At 44.8% G+C, this 14,598-nt stretch overlaps 1 protein-coding gene across 1 annotated transcript in view; it reads right to left on the reverse strand.

Annotated features, from left to right (window-relative positions):
• The window catches only part of LOC147113152 (dynein axonemal heavy chain 8-like), a 1,456,516-nt gene that overhangs the window by 903,881 nt on the left and 538,037 nt on the right, over positions 1–14,598 (reverse strand). The window contains exon 20 of the mRNA XM_085998053.1: positions 10,279–10,413. Within this exon, the coding sequence (XP_085854179.1) occupies positions 10,279–10,413 (135 nt within the window). The remainder of the gene's footprint in view (positions 1–10,278; positions 10,414–14,598) is intronic.

The following is a 14,598-nucleotide window of genomic DNA, read 5'->3' on the forward strand; positions in this document are numbered from 1 at the left end:
TCTTCTTCATCTCACCCCCTGCTTTCTCAAACCCATGCACCAGCTCATATACTTTCACCCAGGGAAATTAGATAGTGTTAGAGAGGATGTGGCACTGGCTGATTCACAGAACACAAGGAAGCTGGATGAATGGTGAGCTGGTGACGATGATCCACCTTCCCAATGGGGGCCGAGGATTGAAGGCCAGAGGGGAGGTCGGGGGGAGGTCAGAAGGGTCAGGGTGGGTGTCTGATTGCGGGGTTTGGTGAGGCTGGAATGCTGGATCGAGCAGGTAAGTGCAAAGGCCTGGGAAACCTGGCCGCCTGCAGTTGAATTTGAAATCACAGAGCCTCATTATAAATATTTAAAGTGCCAACCCGCCTTCTGCAAACGGGTTGGCTGCCCGCCCCTCATCCTGCCTCTGTTAAAACTGGAATTGGGTGGGTTGGGGTCGGGATTCAGTTTTTTAACTCTTTAACCTCCCACCCGACCCCAAACCACCCGTTTATTGGGGTTATAAAATTCGCCCCGGGATTCTGGCTGGTGTCTCTCTGGACTTTCAGCCATCACACTGATCATTGGAATGGCGACAGCTGGAGGTGACTTTTGTCAGGCTGCCATTTGTCAGAACAACAGCATATTTCAGTCATCTGGCCTTCCACCTCAGAGCACCACCACGTGACTACAGACATCCAGCTAGCAGCAGCAACTTCGCGGGAACAAGCTGCCGTAACAGGAGGGCCAGCTTAGTGCCGTGCTCAGTTTCTAAGGAAAACACTAGACTAAGAGGAAGAAAGTTGCGTTTGGATACCATGGGGAATCACAGTGTGAGAAAAGAGTAGGTTAGCTCCTGATCATTTTGGAGCACAGTATATTAAAGGAGAATGTGCCCTTATGTTTGTTCTTGATGGAGATTATATTTCATATATATCTGCCTATGATGTTTAAGCTTCAATAGCGAGGCAGCCTCAAATCTATGGTCCCCTGCTGTCGGACCTGCAAATTTCATCTAAGTCTTACTGAAGCTGAGACAGATGGGCCTAGAAATTCAATTAAGCCCGAAAACAGGCAGTGTTACTGCGGGCCAAGGTTAACGGCTGCCCGCAAAAAGAACGCAGGCAGCACCGGTATTTTGGTGCTGTCTGCTAATTTAAATGAGCGCAGCGCAGAACCTCTCGTGCAACGTGCTCTTTCCGGCGGTAAGTTCAGTTGGAGGCCGAAGGTCGGGTCAAAAGGATCAGTGCAGCGTTCTTAGGAAATCGCGATTTATTAATGTGAATTTTTATGTTTCCGGTTATGTTTCTCGGTTGACAGAAAAGGTATGCAAGATAAATGAAAGTGTAAAAATAGACTCATCTGTCATTTTTTAAAGAATGCAACCAATATTTCCGATTCTACTCCCTAGAATACAAATAAAAGTAACCTATTCTTTTAATACACATACATAGTGAATTGTCGGGAGCAGTGAGAGCAGAGTTTCAGTGAACATTTAAACTCACTTTCGTGGGCGTTTTTACAGAGGCCATTGTCGGGAATGGTGAGAGCGGAGTTTCAGTGAGTATTTAAACTCACTTTCGCGGGCTTTTTTTAACAGGCCATTGTCGGAAGCGTTGAGAGCGGAGTTTCAGTGAGTATTTAAACTCACTTTCACGGGCTTTTTTTCACAGGCCATTGTCGGGAGCGGAGTTTCAGTGAGGAATTAAACTCACTTTTGCGGGCTTTTTTTCACAGGCCATTGTCGGGAGCGGTGAGAGCGGAGTTTCAGTGAGTATTTAAACTCACTTTCGCAGGCTTTTTTTCACAGCCTTACCAATCTCACAGACCGGCAGCAGCGTTCCAGAGCCACGTCACAATTCAAAACGTGACGCGGGCAGGAGGAAGCAGCTGATTGGGTGAGTACGGCCAGGTGAGAATTTATACTACTCTATAGTTTGACAGTTAAGGTTCATAGTTTATAAAGTTTAGAAGGTCTTAATTTTGTGGTTATAGTTTCTAAGGTCTCTGTTGTGTAGCGGGGAGTGCTAGGAAACAAGTGCCCTTGAGTATATCATTTAATTGTAGTATAATTGGTGGTATTGGTTTAATTTAAATTAATTAAAGGGTAAGTCATGGCAGCAAAGCTCGGCACCGTGGCATGCTCCTCCTGCACTGTGTGGGAAATCAGGGACACTTCCTGTGTCCCTGATGACCATATGTGCGGGAAGTGTATCCAGCTGCAGCTACTGGCAGACCGCATTGCGGCGCTGGAACTGCGAATGGATGCATACTGGAGCATTTGCGATGCTGAGGACGTCGTGGATATCACGTTTAATCAGTTGGTCACATCGCAGGTAAAGGCTGCACAGGCAGGAAGGGAATGGATGGCCGCCAGGCAGAGTAGTAGGCGCAGGCAGGTAGTGCAGGCGTCCTCTGTGGCCATCCCCCTTTCAAACACTTTGGATATTGTTGAGGGGGATGGCTTATTGGGGGAAGGCAGCAGCAGCCAACTTCCTGGCACCATGATTGGTCCTTCTGCACAGGACAGGAGGAAAAAGAGAGGGAGAGCTATAGTGATAGGAGATTCTACTGTAAGGGGAATGAATAGGCGTTTCTGCAGCAGCAAACGAGATTCCAGGATGGTATGTTGCCTCCCTGGTGCAAGGGTCAAGGATGTTGCGGAGCATCTGCAGGGCATTCTGGAGGGGGAGGGTGAACAGCCAGTTGTCCGGGTGCATATAGGTACCAACGATACAGTTAAAAAATGGGATGAGGTCCTAAAAGCTGAATACAGGGAGTTAGGAGGTAAATTAAAAAATAGGACCTCAAAGGTAGTAATCTCAGGATTGCTACCAGTGCCACGTGCTAGTCAGAGTGGAAATAGAAGGATATTTCAGATGAATACGTGGCTAGAAGAATGGTGCAAGGAGGAGGGATTCAAATTCCTGGGACATTGGAACCGGTTCTAGGGGAGGTGGGACCAGTACAAACTGGACGGTTTGCACCTGGGCAGGACCAGGACCGATGTCCTAAGGGGAGTGTTTGCCAGTGCTGTTGGGGAGGGTTTAAACTAAAATGGCAGGGGTTCGGAACCTGTGCAGGGAGACAGAGGAAAGGGAAGCAAGGATAGAAGCAAAAGACAGGAAGGAGAAAAGCAAAAGTGGAAGTCAGAGAAATCAAGGGTGTAAATCAAACATGGCCGCAGTAAACAATAATTCTAAAAGGTCTAAGAGTGCTAAAAAAACAGGCCTGAAGGCTTTGTGTCTTAATGCAAGGATGAATTAGCTGTGCAAATAGATGTAAACGGATATGATATAATTGGGATTGCAGAGACATGGCTCCAGGGTGACCAAGGCTGGGAATTCAACATCCAGGGGTATTCAATATTCAGGAAGGACAGGCAAAAAGGAAAAGGCGGTGGGGTAGCATTGCTGGTTAAAGAGGAGATTAACACAATTGTAAGGAAGGATATTAGCTCTGATGATGTGGAATCTGTATGGGTAGAGCTGAGAAATACCAAGGGGCAGAAAACGTTAGTGGGAGTTATATACAGACCCCCAAACAGTAATGCTGAGGTTGGGGATGACATTAAACAGGAAATTAATTAAACAGGAAATTAGAGATGCGTGCAATAAGGGCACAGCAGTTATCATGGGTGACTTTAATCTACATATAGATTGGTGTAACCAAATTAGTAACAATACTGTGGAAGAGGAATTCCTAGAGTGTATATGGGATGGTTTCCTGGACCAATATGTCGAGGAAGCAACTAGAGATCAGGCCATCTTAGACTGGGTATTATGTAATGAGAAAGGATTAATTAGCAATCTTGTTGTGCAACGCCCCTTGTGGAGGAGCGATCATAATATAATAGAATTCTTCATTAAGATGGAGAGTGAAGTAGTTGATTCAGAGACTTGGGTGCTGAATTTAAATAAAGGAAACTACGATGGTATGAGGCGTGAGTTGGCTAGGATGGTTTGGGGAATGTTACTTAAAGTGTTGACGGTAAATAGAGAATGGCAAACATTTAAAGATCGCATGGATGAACTACAGAATTTGTTCACCCCTGTTTGGCATAAAAATAAAAGAAAAAAGGTGACTCAACCGTGGCTAACCAGGGAAATTAGGGATAGCATAAGATCCAAGGAGAGGACATATAAATTGGCCAGAAAAAGCAATACTCCTGAGGATTGGGAGCAGTTTAGGATTCAGCAAAGGAGGACAAAGGGATTAATTAAGAGGGGTAAAATAGAGTATGAGAGTAAGCTTGCAGGGAACATAAAACCTGACTGTAAAAGCTTCTATAGATATGTGAAGAGAAAAAGATTGGTAAAGTCAAGCATAGGTCCCTTGCAGTTAGAATCAGGGGAATTTATAATGGGGAACAAAGAAATGGCAGGCCAATTAAATACATACTTTGGTTCTGTCTTCACAAAGGAGGACACAAATAACCTCCCAGAGATGTCAGGGAACTATGGGCTAGATTTTCAGTATAGACAGTTTTGGGGCGCTAACCTTAGCGCCCGCCCGAAGTTAGCGCCCGCCCCAAAGTAGCGCCCCGTTGCCGGAAATTCAGTGGCTTCGCCCTAAGAGGTTGGTGGAGCGCTAAAAGAGGCGTTCCACTACTATCTTTAGGCGCTAAGCCGGCGGTGCAGAGCACAACACCCGAGCTCGGGCGCAGCGCACGGCAGACACTCTGGTGCCAGTGAGCTCTTAAAGGGGAAGGGTGCATGTGTTTTTTTCAAAGGCAGAATCTGGGGGGAAAAGAGGAGGAGGAGGAGGAGGAGGAGGAGGAGGAGGAGGAGGAGGAGGAGGAGGAGGAGGAGGAGGAGGTGGTGGTGGTGGTGGTCGGAAACATAAATACACCGTTCACAACAACACACTGGATCCTTCCACACAACACATGCAGACTGCCTTTTATCGTGCAGGAGGAGTGCCCTTTAATTTGCGCTCCCCAGGGTGTGTTGCGTTCCATTTTACAAACGCTCTGGACGCCAGCCGCACAATGGAGCGGTCCGACTGAAGTTTGGATTCGGGGCGGCCAAAGGGTGTTGCACGAGGATGTGATGTCATTTTCTGCGCGCGCATCCGGGCGGCCGCTAAACTTTGCGCCGGCGCTAACGGGCAACTTAATTTGGGGCGGGGCGCAAACTGCGCTGCGCCCGGGCGCTACACGCATAGCGCCCGAAAATCACTTCTCTTAAGGCGCTAACTGCTGGCGCAAGCAACTGAAAATCTAGCCCATAGGGTCTAATGAGAGGGAGGAATGAAATCAGTATTTGTAGGGAAATGGTGTTAGGGAAATTGACGGGATTGAAGGCCGATAAATCCCCAGGGCCTGATAATCTACATCTTAGGGTACTTAAGGAAGTGGCCCTAGAAATAGTAGATGCATTGCTGGTCATCTTCCAAAATTCTACAGACTCTGGAACAGTTCCCAAGGATTGGAGGGTAGCTAATGTAACCCCAGTTTTTAAAAAAGGTGGTAGAGAAAAAACAGGGAATTATAGACCGGTAAGCCTGACATCAGTAGTGGGGAAAATGCTAGAGTCCATTATAAAAGATGTAATAGCAGAGCACTTGGAAAACAGTGACAGGATCGGACAAAGTCAACACGGATTTACAAAAGGTAAATCATGCTTGACTAATCTACTGGAATTTTTTGAGGATGTAACTGGTAGAATAGATAAGGGAGAACCGGTGCATGTGGTGTATTTGGACTTTCAGAAGGCTTTCGATAAGGTCCCACTTAAGAGACTAGCGTGCAAAGTTAAAGCACATGGGATTGGGGGTAAGGTACTGACTTGGAGAGAAAACTGGTTGGCAGACAGGAAGCAAAGAGTTGGAATAAACGGGTCTTTTTCCGAGTGGAAGGCAGTGACTAGTGGGGTACCGCAGGGATTGGTGCAAGTACCCGTTATTCACAATATATATTAATGATCTAGACGAGGGAACTAGATGTAATATCTCCAAATTTGCAGATGACACAAAGCTGGGTGGGCGTGTGTGCTGTGAGGAGGATGCAGAGAAACTCCAGTACGATTCAGACAGGTTGGGCGATTGGGCAGATGCATGGCAGATGCAGTATAATGTGGATAAATGCGAGGTTATCCACTTTGGTGGCAAAAACAGGAAGGCAGATTATTATTTGAACGGCAATAGATTGGGAAAAGGGGAAGTGCAACAAGACCTGGGTGTCCTTGTGCACCAGTCGCTGAAGGTAAGCATGCAGGTGCAGCAGGCAGTTAAGAAGGCAAATGGTATGTTGGCCTTCATAGCGAGTGGATTCGAGTACAGGAGCAATGACTTGCTGCAGTTGTACAGGGCCTTGGTGAGACCACACCTTGAGTATTGTGTGCAGTTTTGGCCACCTTATCTGAGGAAGGATGTTCTTGCCATGGAGGGAGTGCAGCGAAGATTCTCCAGACTGATACCTGGGATGGCAGGAATGACGTATGCGATAAATTGGGTCGATTAGGCTTATATTCGCTAGAGTTTAGAAGAATGAGAGGGGATCTCATTGAAACTTATAAAATTCTAACAGGACTAGACAGACTAGATGCAGGAAGGCTGTTCCTGATGGCGGGGGAGTCCAGAACCAGGGGTCACAGTCTAAGGATAAGGGGTAAGCCATTTAGGACTGAGATGAGGAGGAATTTCTTCACCCAGAGAGTGGTGAACCTGTGGAATTCTCTACCACAGAAGACAGTTGAGGCCAATTCATTAAATATATTCAAGAAGGAGTTAGATATATTTCTTAAGGCTAAGGGGATCAAGGTATATGGGGAGAAGCCAGGGACAGGGTACTGAATTTGGATGATCGCATTGAATGGCAGAGCAGGCTCGAGGTGTCGAATGGCCTACTCCTGCTCCTATCTTTTATGTTTCTATGTCTATGAATAAGCTTTGTTATTACAGAGGCTTTTCACTGTAAGTCCTTTTAGGAGTATATCTTTAAAGGACCCAGATAGGCATTTTGAAAGGGCAATGTTGTACTGGAATTGGGAGATTTGTTTGCAACACTCGAGGTCGAGCCATGACTCAACCATGGCTAACAAGAGAAATTAGGGATAGCATAAGATCCAAGGAGAGGACATATAAATTGGCCAGAAAAAGCAATACTCCTGAGGATTGGGAGCAGTTTAGGATTCAACAAAGGAGGACAAAGGGATTAATTAAGAAGGGGAAAATAGAATATGAGAGTAAGCTTGCAGGGAACATAAAAACTGACTGTAAAAGCTTTTATAGCTATGTGAAGAGAAAAAGATTGGTGAAGTCAAGCGTAGGTCCCTTGCAGTCAGAATCGGGGGAATTTATAATGGGGAACAAAGAAATGGCTGACCAACTAAATACATATTTTGGTTCTGTCTTCACAAAGGAGGACACAAATAACCTCCCAGAGATGCCGGGAACATAGGGTCTGATGAAAGGGTGGAACTGAAAGAAATCAGTATTTGTAGGGAAATGGTGTTAGGAAAATTGATGGGACTGAAGGCCGATAAATCCCCAGGGCCTGATAATCTACATCCTAGGGTACTTAAGGAAGTGGTCCTAGAAATAGTAGATGCATTGCTCGTCATCTTCCAGAACGCGATAAACTCTGGAACAGTACCCATGGATTGGAGGGTAGCTAATGTTACCCCACTGTTCAAAAAAGGTGGTAGAGAAAAAGCGGGGAATTATAGACCGGTAAGCCTGACATCGGTAGTGGGGAAAATGCTAGAGTCCATTATAAAAAATGTAATAGCAGAGCACTTGGAAAGCAGTGACAGGATCGGACAAAGTCAACATGGATTTACAAAAGGTAAATCGTGCTTGACTAATCTACTGGAATTTTTTGAGGATGTAACTGGTAAAATAGATAAGGGAGAACCAGTGGATGTGGTGTATTTGGACTTTCAGAAGGCTTTCGATAAGGTCCCACATAAGAGATTAGCGTGCAAAATTAAGGCACATGGAATTGGGGGCAAGGTATTGACTTGGATAGAGAACTGGTTGGCGGATAGAAAGCAAAGAGTTGGAATAAATGGGTCGTTTTCCGAGTGGCAGGCAGTGACTAGTGGGGTACTGAAAGGATCGGTCCTAGGACCCCAGCTGTTCACAATATATATTAATGATCTGGACGAGGGAATTGGATGTAATATCTCCAAATTTGCAGGCGACACAAAGCTGGGTGGGAGGGTATGCTGTGAGGAGGATGTCGTGAAACTCCAGTACGATTTGGACAGGTTGGTGATTGGGCAGAAACATGGCAAATGCACTATAATGTGGATAAATGTGAGGTTATCCACTTTGGTGGCAAAAACAGGAAGGCAGATTATTATTTGAAGGGCAATAGATTGGGAGAAGGGGAAGTGCAAAGAGACCTGGGTGTCCTTGTGCACCAGTCGCTGAAGGTAAGCATGCAGGTGCAGCAGGTGATTAAGAAGGCAAATGGTGTGTTGGCCTTCGTAGCAAGAGGGTTCGAGTACAGGAACAAGGATGTCTTGCTGCAATTGTACAGGGCCTTGGTGAGACCGCACCTTGAGTATTGTGTGCAGTTTTGGTCGCCTTATCTGAGGAAGGACGTTCTTGCCATGGAAGGAGTGCAGCGAAGATTCACCAGGCTGATACCTGGGGTGGCAGGAATGACGTATGAGGAGAGATTGTGTCGATTGGGCTTATACTCACTGGAGTTTAGAAGATTGAGAGGGGATCTCATCGAAACCTATAAAATTCTGCCAGGCCTGGACAGACTAGATGCAGGAAGGATGTTTCCGATGGTCGGGGAGTCCAGAACCAGGGGTCATAGTCTAAGGATAAGGGGTGAGCCATTTAGGACTGAGATGAGGAGGAATTTCTTCACCCAGAGAGTGGTGAACCTGTGGAATTCTCTGCCACAGAGGGCGGTGGAGGGCAGTTCATTAAATATATTCAGGAAGGAGTTGGATATCTTTCTTAAGGCTAAAGGGATCAAGGGATATGGGGAGAAGGCAGGGACAGGGTACTGAATTTGGATGATCAGCCATGATCTCATTGAATGGCAGAGCAGGCTCGAGGGGCCGAATGGCCTACTCCTGCTACTATCTTCTATGTTTCTATGAGCCTGCCTAGGTAATCCATGATTCCTCCCTGAATACACCAAGAGATGTGTAAAGTTTACTGGATAGACTGAACATCTGAATATCGATACGAATAAATGCAAGTTTACAAATTCCTTCAGGAGCAGGAAAAAATTGTTCGGTCTCCTTTCATAGAAAAAGTAATAACCACACACCTGTTACTTCAGAGGAACAAGATACAATCGGGATGTGTGGAACAATAACAGTAAACATTTACAAAGCCCAAATATCATTTCATTTCCAGTTTACTGACACAACTGCAAGCAACAGTAATAGACCAGGTCTTCAGATGCAGTACAAGGCCCCCAGACTATGTACTATCTGTACATATTATGCCAGAATTCACTGACCTGCTCCAGTTGAGTGCTGGCATCTAACGTGTGCAGAAGAAGCATTTAATCTGCTGAACTGTTTCTTCAGCAATCACCATGAGCCATCTCACTGGACATACCCTGCAGGGTACTCTGCAAGGTTATTGAAAACTTTAATGGAGATTTATAGGTCCAAAAATGACTTTTCCCAGCTCTACGCACTGTCAACAGCTGCCCGCATGGGCGTGCTTTGGAGAGGGCAGTATGAGGAGCGGCGACGTCCAAAATCGCTGAGCGTGCATCAATTCGGCGTTGCACGCTGATTAACGTCATGCTCATGTTCATTGAGTCATTAAAATATTTGCGGTGTGTGCTGCCAACCTGTCCAATATGGCAGCCGCCGCGTTCCATGCTGGAAGCGAGGCGGCCACCATTTTTTCTTCAAAACCGTCCTTAACAGCGGTGCTAAAGGTTCCAATTTCTAGGCCACCATACATATTGACGTAATAAAACTCACTACGCACTTGGTTTGAGCATAAAGCAAGGCTTTAATCAACTTGTTTCAGAACATGAAAGTCTAGTTGTATGTCACTAGCTCCTTGTCTTACAAAATGTCCCTGGCAAGCTGGGGCCCACGCCCGAGTATTTATACTCCTTGGACGGCGCCACCAGCTGGCTGTCCAGCATTATTTCATAAGTAGTTTCTTGATGATGAGATTTATAACACATATACTTTAATTCAGAGAGAGAAAAAAGTGGAATTGCTAATAGTCACAATTTTCCCCATTACATGCTCTCTTGATCAGCTGCCACCTCCAGCCTGACCTCTGAAATCTATGTTGGTAGAAGATAACAACTATTTCAATATTCAAAACTCATTAATGAAATAGTCTCCCAATTTTACTCACCAATTTAGACAGATTCATGTCTCTCAGAACTCTCATGACAATTGTTGGCTCACTGTCGTCTGGCCGTGCTCTCTTCTGAGCTCCCAATGTCCTCAGTACAGAAAGGATGTTTCTCAAGCCAAAGTCATAATGAACCTAGAAGCAATGAATGTGACAAGAAATAAAATTATTGATTGAACTATTCTTTAAAGGAAGAAGTTCACTGCAGTTTTTCAATGAAGAAAACTCCACCAGCAAAAAGATTTTTTATTCAAATGTTTGATGACAATTTGTACAGCCATTCTTGTGTTAGTTTGCTTAGTTTTGGAGTTGCCATTAATAATGAAATTAATTTTTATGAAATGTATACTATTGTTGACAAAGGTACAATGCAGTACAATAAAAATCCATACCTACAAAACCTTTCAGTAGTACAAAATATCCTCCAGTACGTGGTTTACGGGTTATATTTTCCAGCTCCAGTGCTCAAGCTGCACTCACATGAACTAGAAATAGCCAATCCTGTTGGATCAGCCTTATTATATATTCATCGCAAGCTCCTTATGTGTATGAGACTTTCCACGCGGGTTTTGTACAATAGATGCAGTGTATCCAGCGCAAGTGCAGCACTTAAAGGGGCTGCAGTTGACACTTAAAGCAGAAGTCATTTTTCTAGCATCAAGAAGAGCACAAGTTGATCATTGAAAAACAATGACAACGTAACCACAAGAAATCCCAGCATATTCAATGATGCTTAGAACGGGTCATTTCAAGTGTGCCAAGGGACAGTTGTCCTGTTTCTCACTGAAGTACATACTTCCCAAATGAGAAACTTCTGGGCTTCATGCAGGCGATGGGATAAAGGGTCAATGTGGTGTCCAACATTCAGAGGCTCTTGGAATTGATATGGTAGAAGTTTGCCAGCCTCAAAAATCTGCCAAGGTAATGCTATTCAGGATTTCCCTGTAGATAATAGATTGGTAACGTGTACCTGCCAGAAAACATTGACTGAGGCTCCATGCAAAGTAGTCAAACCACCTTACAGCTCTTCCCTAGTTCCACAAGGAGGCTCCTACTGTAGCAGGGGAAATTTTCTAGCTGTAACTTTAAATTGGAACTACTGTCACACTAATATCTATAGGGATGAGCCCACAAAGCAATCTCACAACACCTAGCTGTATGAAGCATACATAAAAGGGAACGCAAAAGTCTTCTATAGGCATACACAGGAAACTTTGGTTTATCCGGAGGTTAACTGTCCGGAATGCTCGAGCCACCGACAAAAATCAGGAGCCGTTTCATTAGGTTTTTTTCTTTTCGTTGCTTTTTTTTCACCAGTCAGGCTCTGCAAGGTCTCACTGAAGCTGTTGCTAAGCTACAGAGACAATTGCAAGGTACGGCCGACTGTTTAGAAGCTGTAGGGTTTGTTGCCAGATACGGAGCCCAAAATCTCTGTATGTTTCAACATTAGCGCTGGTTTGTCCGGCAGTTTTGATGGGACGGCAACAGCTCGGTCCCGTCGGCGCCGGATAGCACAAAGTTTCCTGTAAATAGTAAATGGGTAGTAAGAGGAGGGGTGGGGCGATTAGGGACCAAAAGGGAGACCTACGCATGGCGGCAAAGGGTGTGGCTGAGATACTAAATGAGTACTTTGCATCTGTGTTTACCAAGGAAGAAGATGCTGCCAAAGTCACAGTGAAAGAGGAGGTAGTTGAGATATCGAATGGGATAAAAATTGATAAAGAGGAGGTACTGGAAAGGCTGGCTGTATTTAAAGTAGATAAATCACCAGGACCGGATGGGCTGCATCCTCGGACGCTGAGAGAAGTAAAGGTGGAAATTGCGGAGGTATTGGCCATAATCTTCCAATCCTCCTTGGATACGGTGGTGGTGCCAGAAGACTGGAAAATTGCAAATGTTACACCCTTGTGTAAGTTCCTATCCCCATATCTCTTGATTCCATTAATGCCACCAAAAAATCTATCAATCTCAGTCTTGAATATACTCATCAACTGAGCATCCACAGCCTTCTGGGGTAGTTGATTCCAAAGATTCACTACCCTCTGAGTGAAGAAATTTCTTCTTATCTCAGTCTAAATGGCTGACCCCTTATCCTGAGACTGTGACCCCTAGTTCTAAACTCTCCAGCCAGGGGAACCATCCTTCCAGCATCTATCCTGTCAAGCTCTCTAAGAATTGTATATGCTTCAATGAGATCACCTTTCATTCTTCTAAACTCCAGAGAATATAGGTCTACTCCACTCAACTGCTCCTCATAGGACAGCCCTCTCATCCCAGGAATCAATCTAGTGAACCTTTATTGAATCCCATTTAAGGCAAGTATATCCTTCTTTAGGTAAGGAGACAAACACTGTATACAGTACTCCAGATGTGGTCTCAGCAAAACCCTGTATAATTGCAGGAAGGCTTCCTTATTCTTATACTCCAATCCTTTAGTAATAAAGGCTAACATACCATATGCTCAATCTCTCTTCATAGGACAACCCTCTCATCCCAGGAATCAATCCAGTGAACCTTCATTGTACCGCCTTTAAGGCAAGTATATCCTTCCTCAGATAAGGAGACCAAAACTGTGCACTGTACTCCAGGTGTGATCTCACCAAAGCACTGTACAATTGTAACAAGACTTCCTTACTCTTGCACTCCAACCCCCTTGCAATGAAGGCCAACGTGCCATTTGCCTTCCTAATTGCTTGCTGTACTTGCATGCTAACTCTCTGTTTCTTGTACAAGGATACCTAAATCTCTCTTAAAAACAACATTTAATAGTTTGTCATCATTTGTTATTCTGCCTACCAAAGTGAAAAACCTCACATTTCCCCACATTATACTCCATCTGCCACCTTATTGCCCACTCACTTAACTTGTCTATATCCCTTTGCAGGCTCTCTGCGTCCTCCTCACATCTTACTTTTCCACCTAGCTTTGTATCATCAGCAAACTTGGATAGATTACATTTGGTACCTACATCTAAGTAATTAATATAAATGGTAAATCGCTGAGGCCCAAGCACTGATCCTTGCGGCACCCCACTAGTTACAGCCTGCCAACTCGAAAATGACATGTTTATCCCTACTCTGTTTTCTGTCCATTAACCAATCCTCTATCCATACTAATATATTACCCCCAACCCCCTGAGTCCTTATCATGCGTACATAAGAACATAAGAACATAAGAAGTAGGAGCAGGAGTAGGCCATACGGCCCCTCGGGCCTGCTCCGCCATTCAATAGGATCATGGCTGATCCGAACCTAGACTCACGTCCACTTCCCTGCCCACTCCCTGTAACCCCTAATTCCCTTATCTGCTAGGAAACTGTCTATCTCCATTTTAAATTTATTTAATGTCGCAGCTTCCACAGCTCTCTGAGGTAGCAAATTCCATAGATTTACTACCGTCTGAGTGAAGAAGTTTCTCCTCATCTCAGTTTTGAAAGGGCAGCCCCTTATTCTAAGATTATGCCCCCTAGTTCCAGTCTCACCCATCAGTGGAAACATCCTCCCCGCATCCACCCAATCAAGCCCCCTCACAATCTTATATGTTTTGATAAGATCGCCTCTCATTCTTCTGAATTCCAATGAGTAGAGACCCAACCTACTCAACCTTTCCTCATAAGTCAACCCCCTCATCTCCAGAATTAACCGAGTGAACCTTCTCTGAACTGCCTCGAGAGCAAGTATATCTTTTCTTAAATATGGAAACCAAAACTGTATGCAGTATTCCAGGTGTGGCCTCACCAGTACCCTGTATAACTGAAGCAAGACTTCCCTGCTTTTATACTCCATCCCCCTTGCAATAAAAGCCAAGATTCCATTGGCCTTCCTGATCACCTGCTGTACCTGCATATAAACCTTCTGTGTTTCATGCACCAGGACCCCCAGATCCCTTTTACAGGAAACTTTCGTTTAACCAGAGGTTAAAAGTCCGGAAAGCTCTATCTACCGGCAAAATTCAGGAGCCATTTTCTATAAGTTTTTTTACATCTCGTTGCTTTTTTTTTCCCAGTCAGGCTCTGCAAGGTCTGTAGCTAAGCAACAGCTTCAGCTAGAGACGCTTGCAGCTGCAGCCGACTGTTTTGAAGCTGCAACAGGGTTTGTTGATTCACACGGACCTGAAAAGCTCTGTATGTTTTAACATTAACGCTGGTTTATACGGCAGTTTTGATCTAACTGCACCAGCTTGGTCCCGTCAGTGCCGGATACCAGAAAGTTTCCTGTATGTGGCACCTTATCGAATGCCTTTTGGAAATCCAAATATAATGGTTCCCCTTTATCTACCGTGTTAGTTACATACTCAAAAAACTCTAATAAATTTGTTAAA

Source organism: Somniosus microcephalus, chromosome 9 (genome assembly GCF_052327205.1).
Source record: "Somniosus microcephalus isolate GS21.2 chromosome 9, FLI_Smic_1.0, whole genome shotgun sequence".
Classification (NCBI taxonomy): domain Eukaryota; kingdom Metazoa; phylum Chordata; class Chondrichthyes; order Squaliformes; family Somniosidae; genus Somniosus; species Somniosus microcephalus.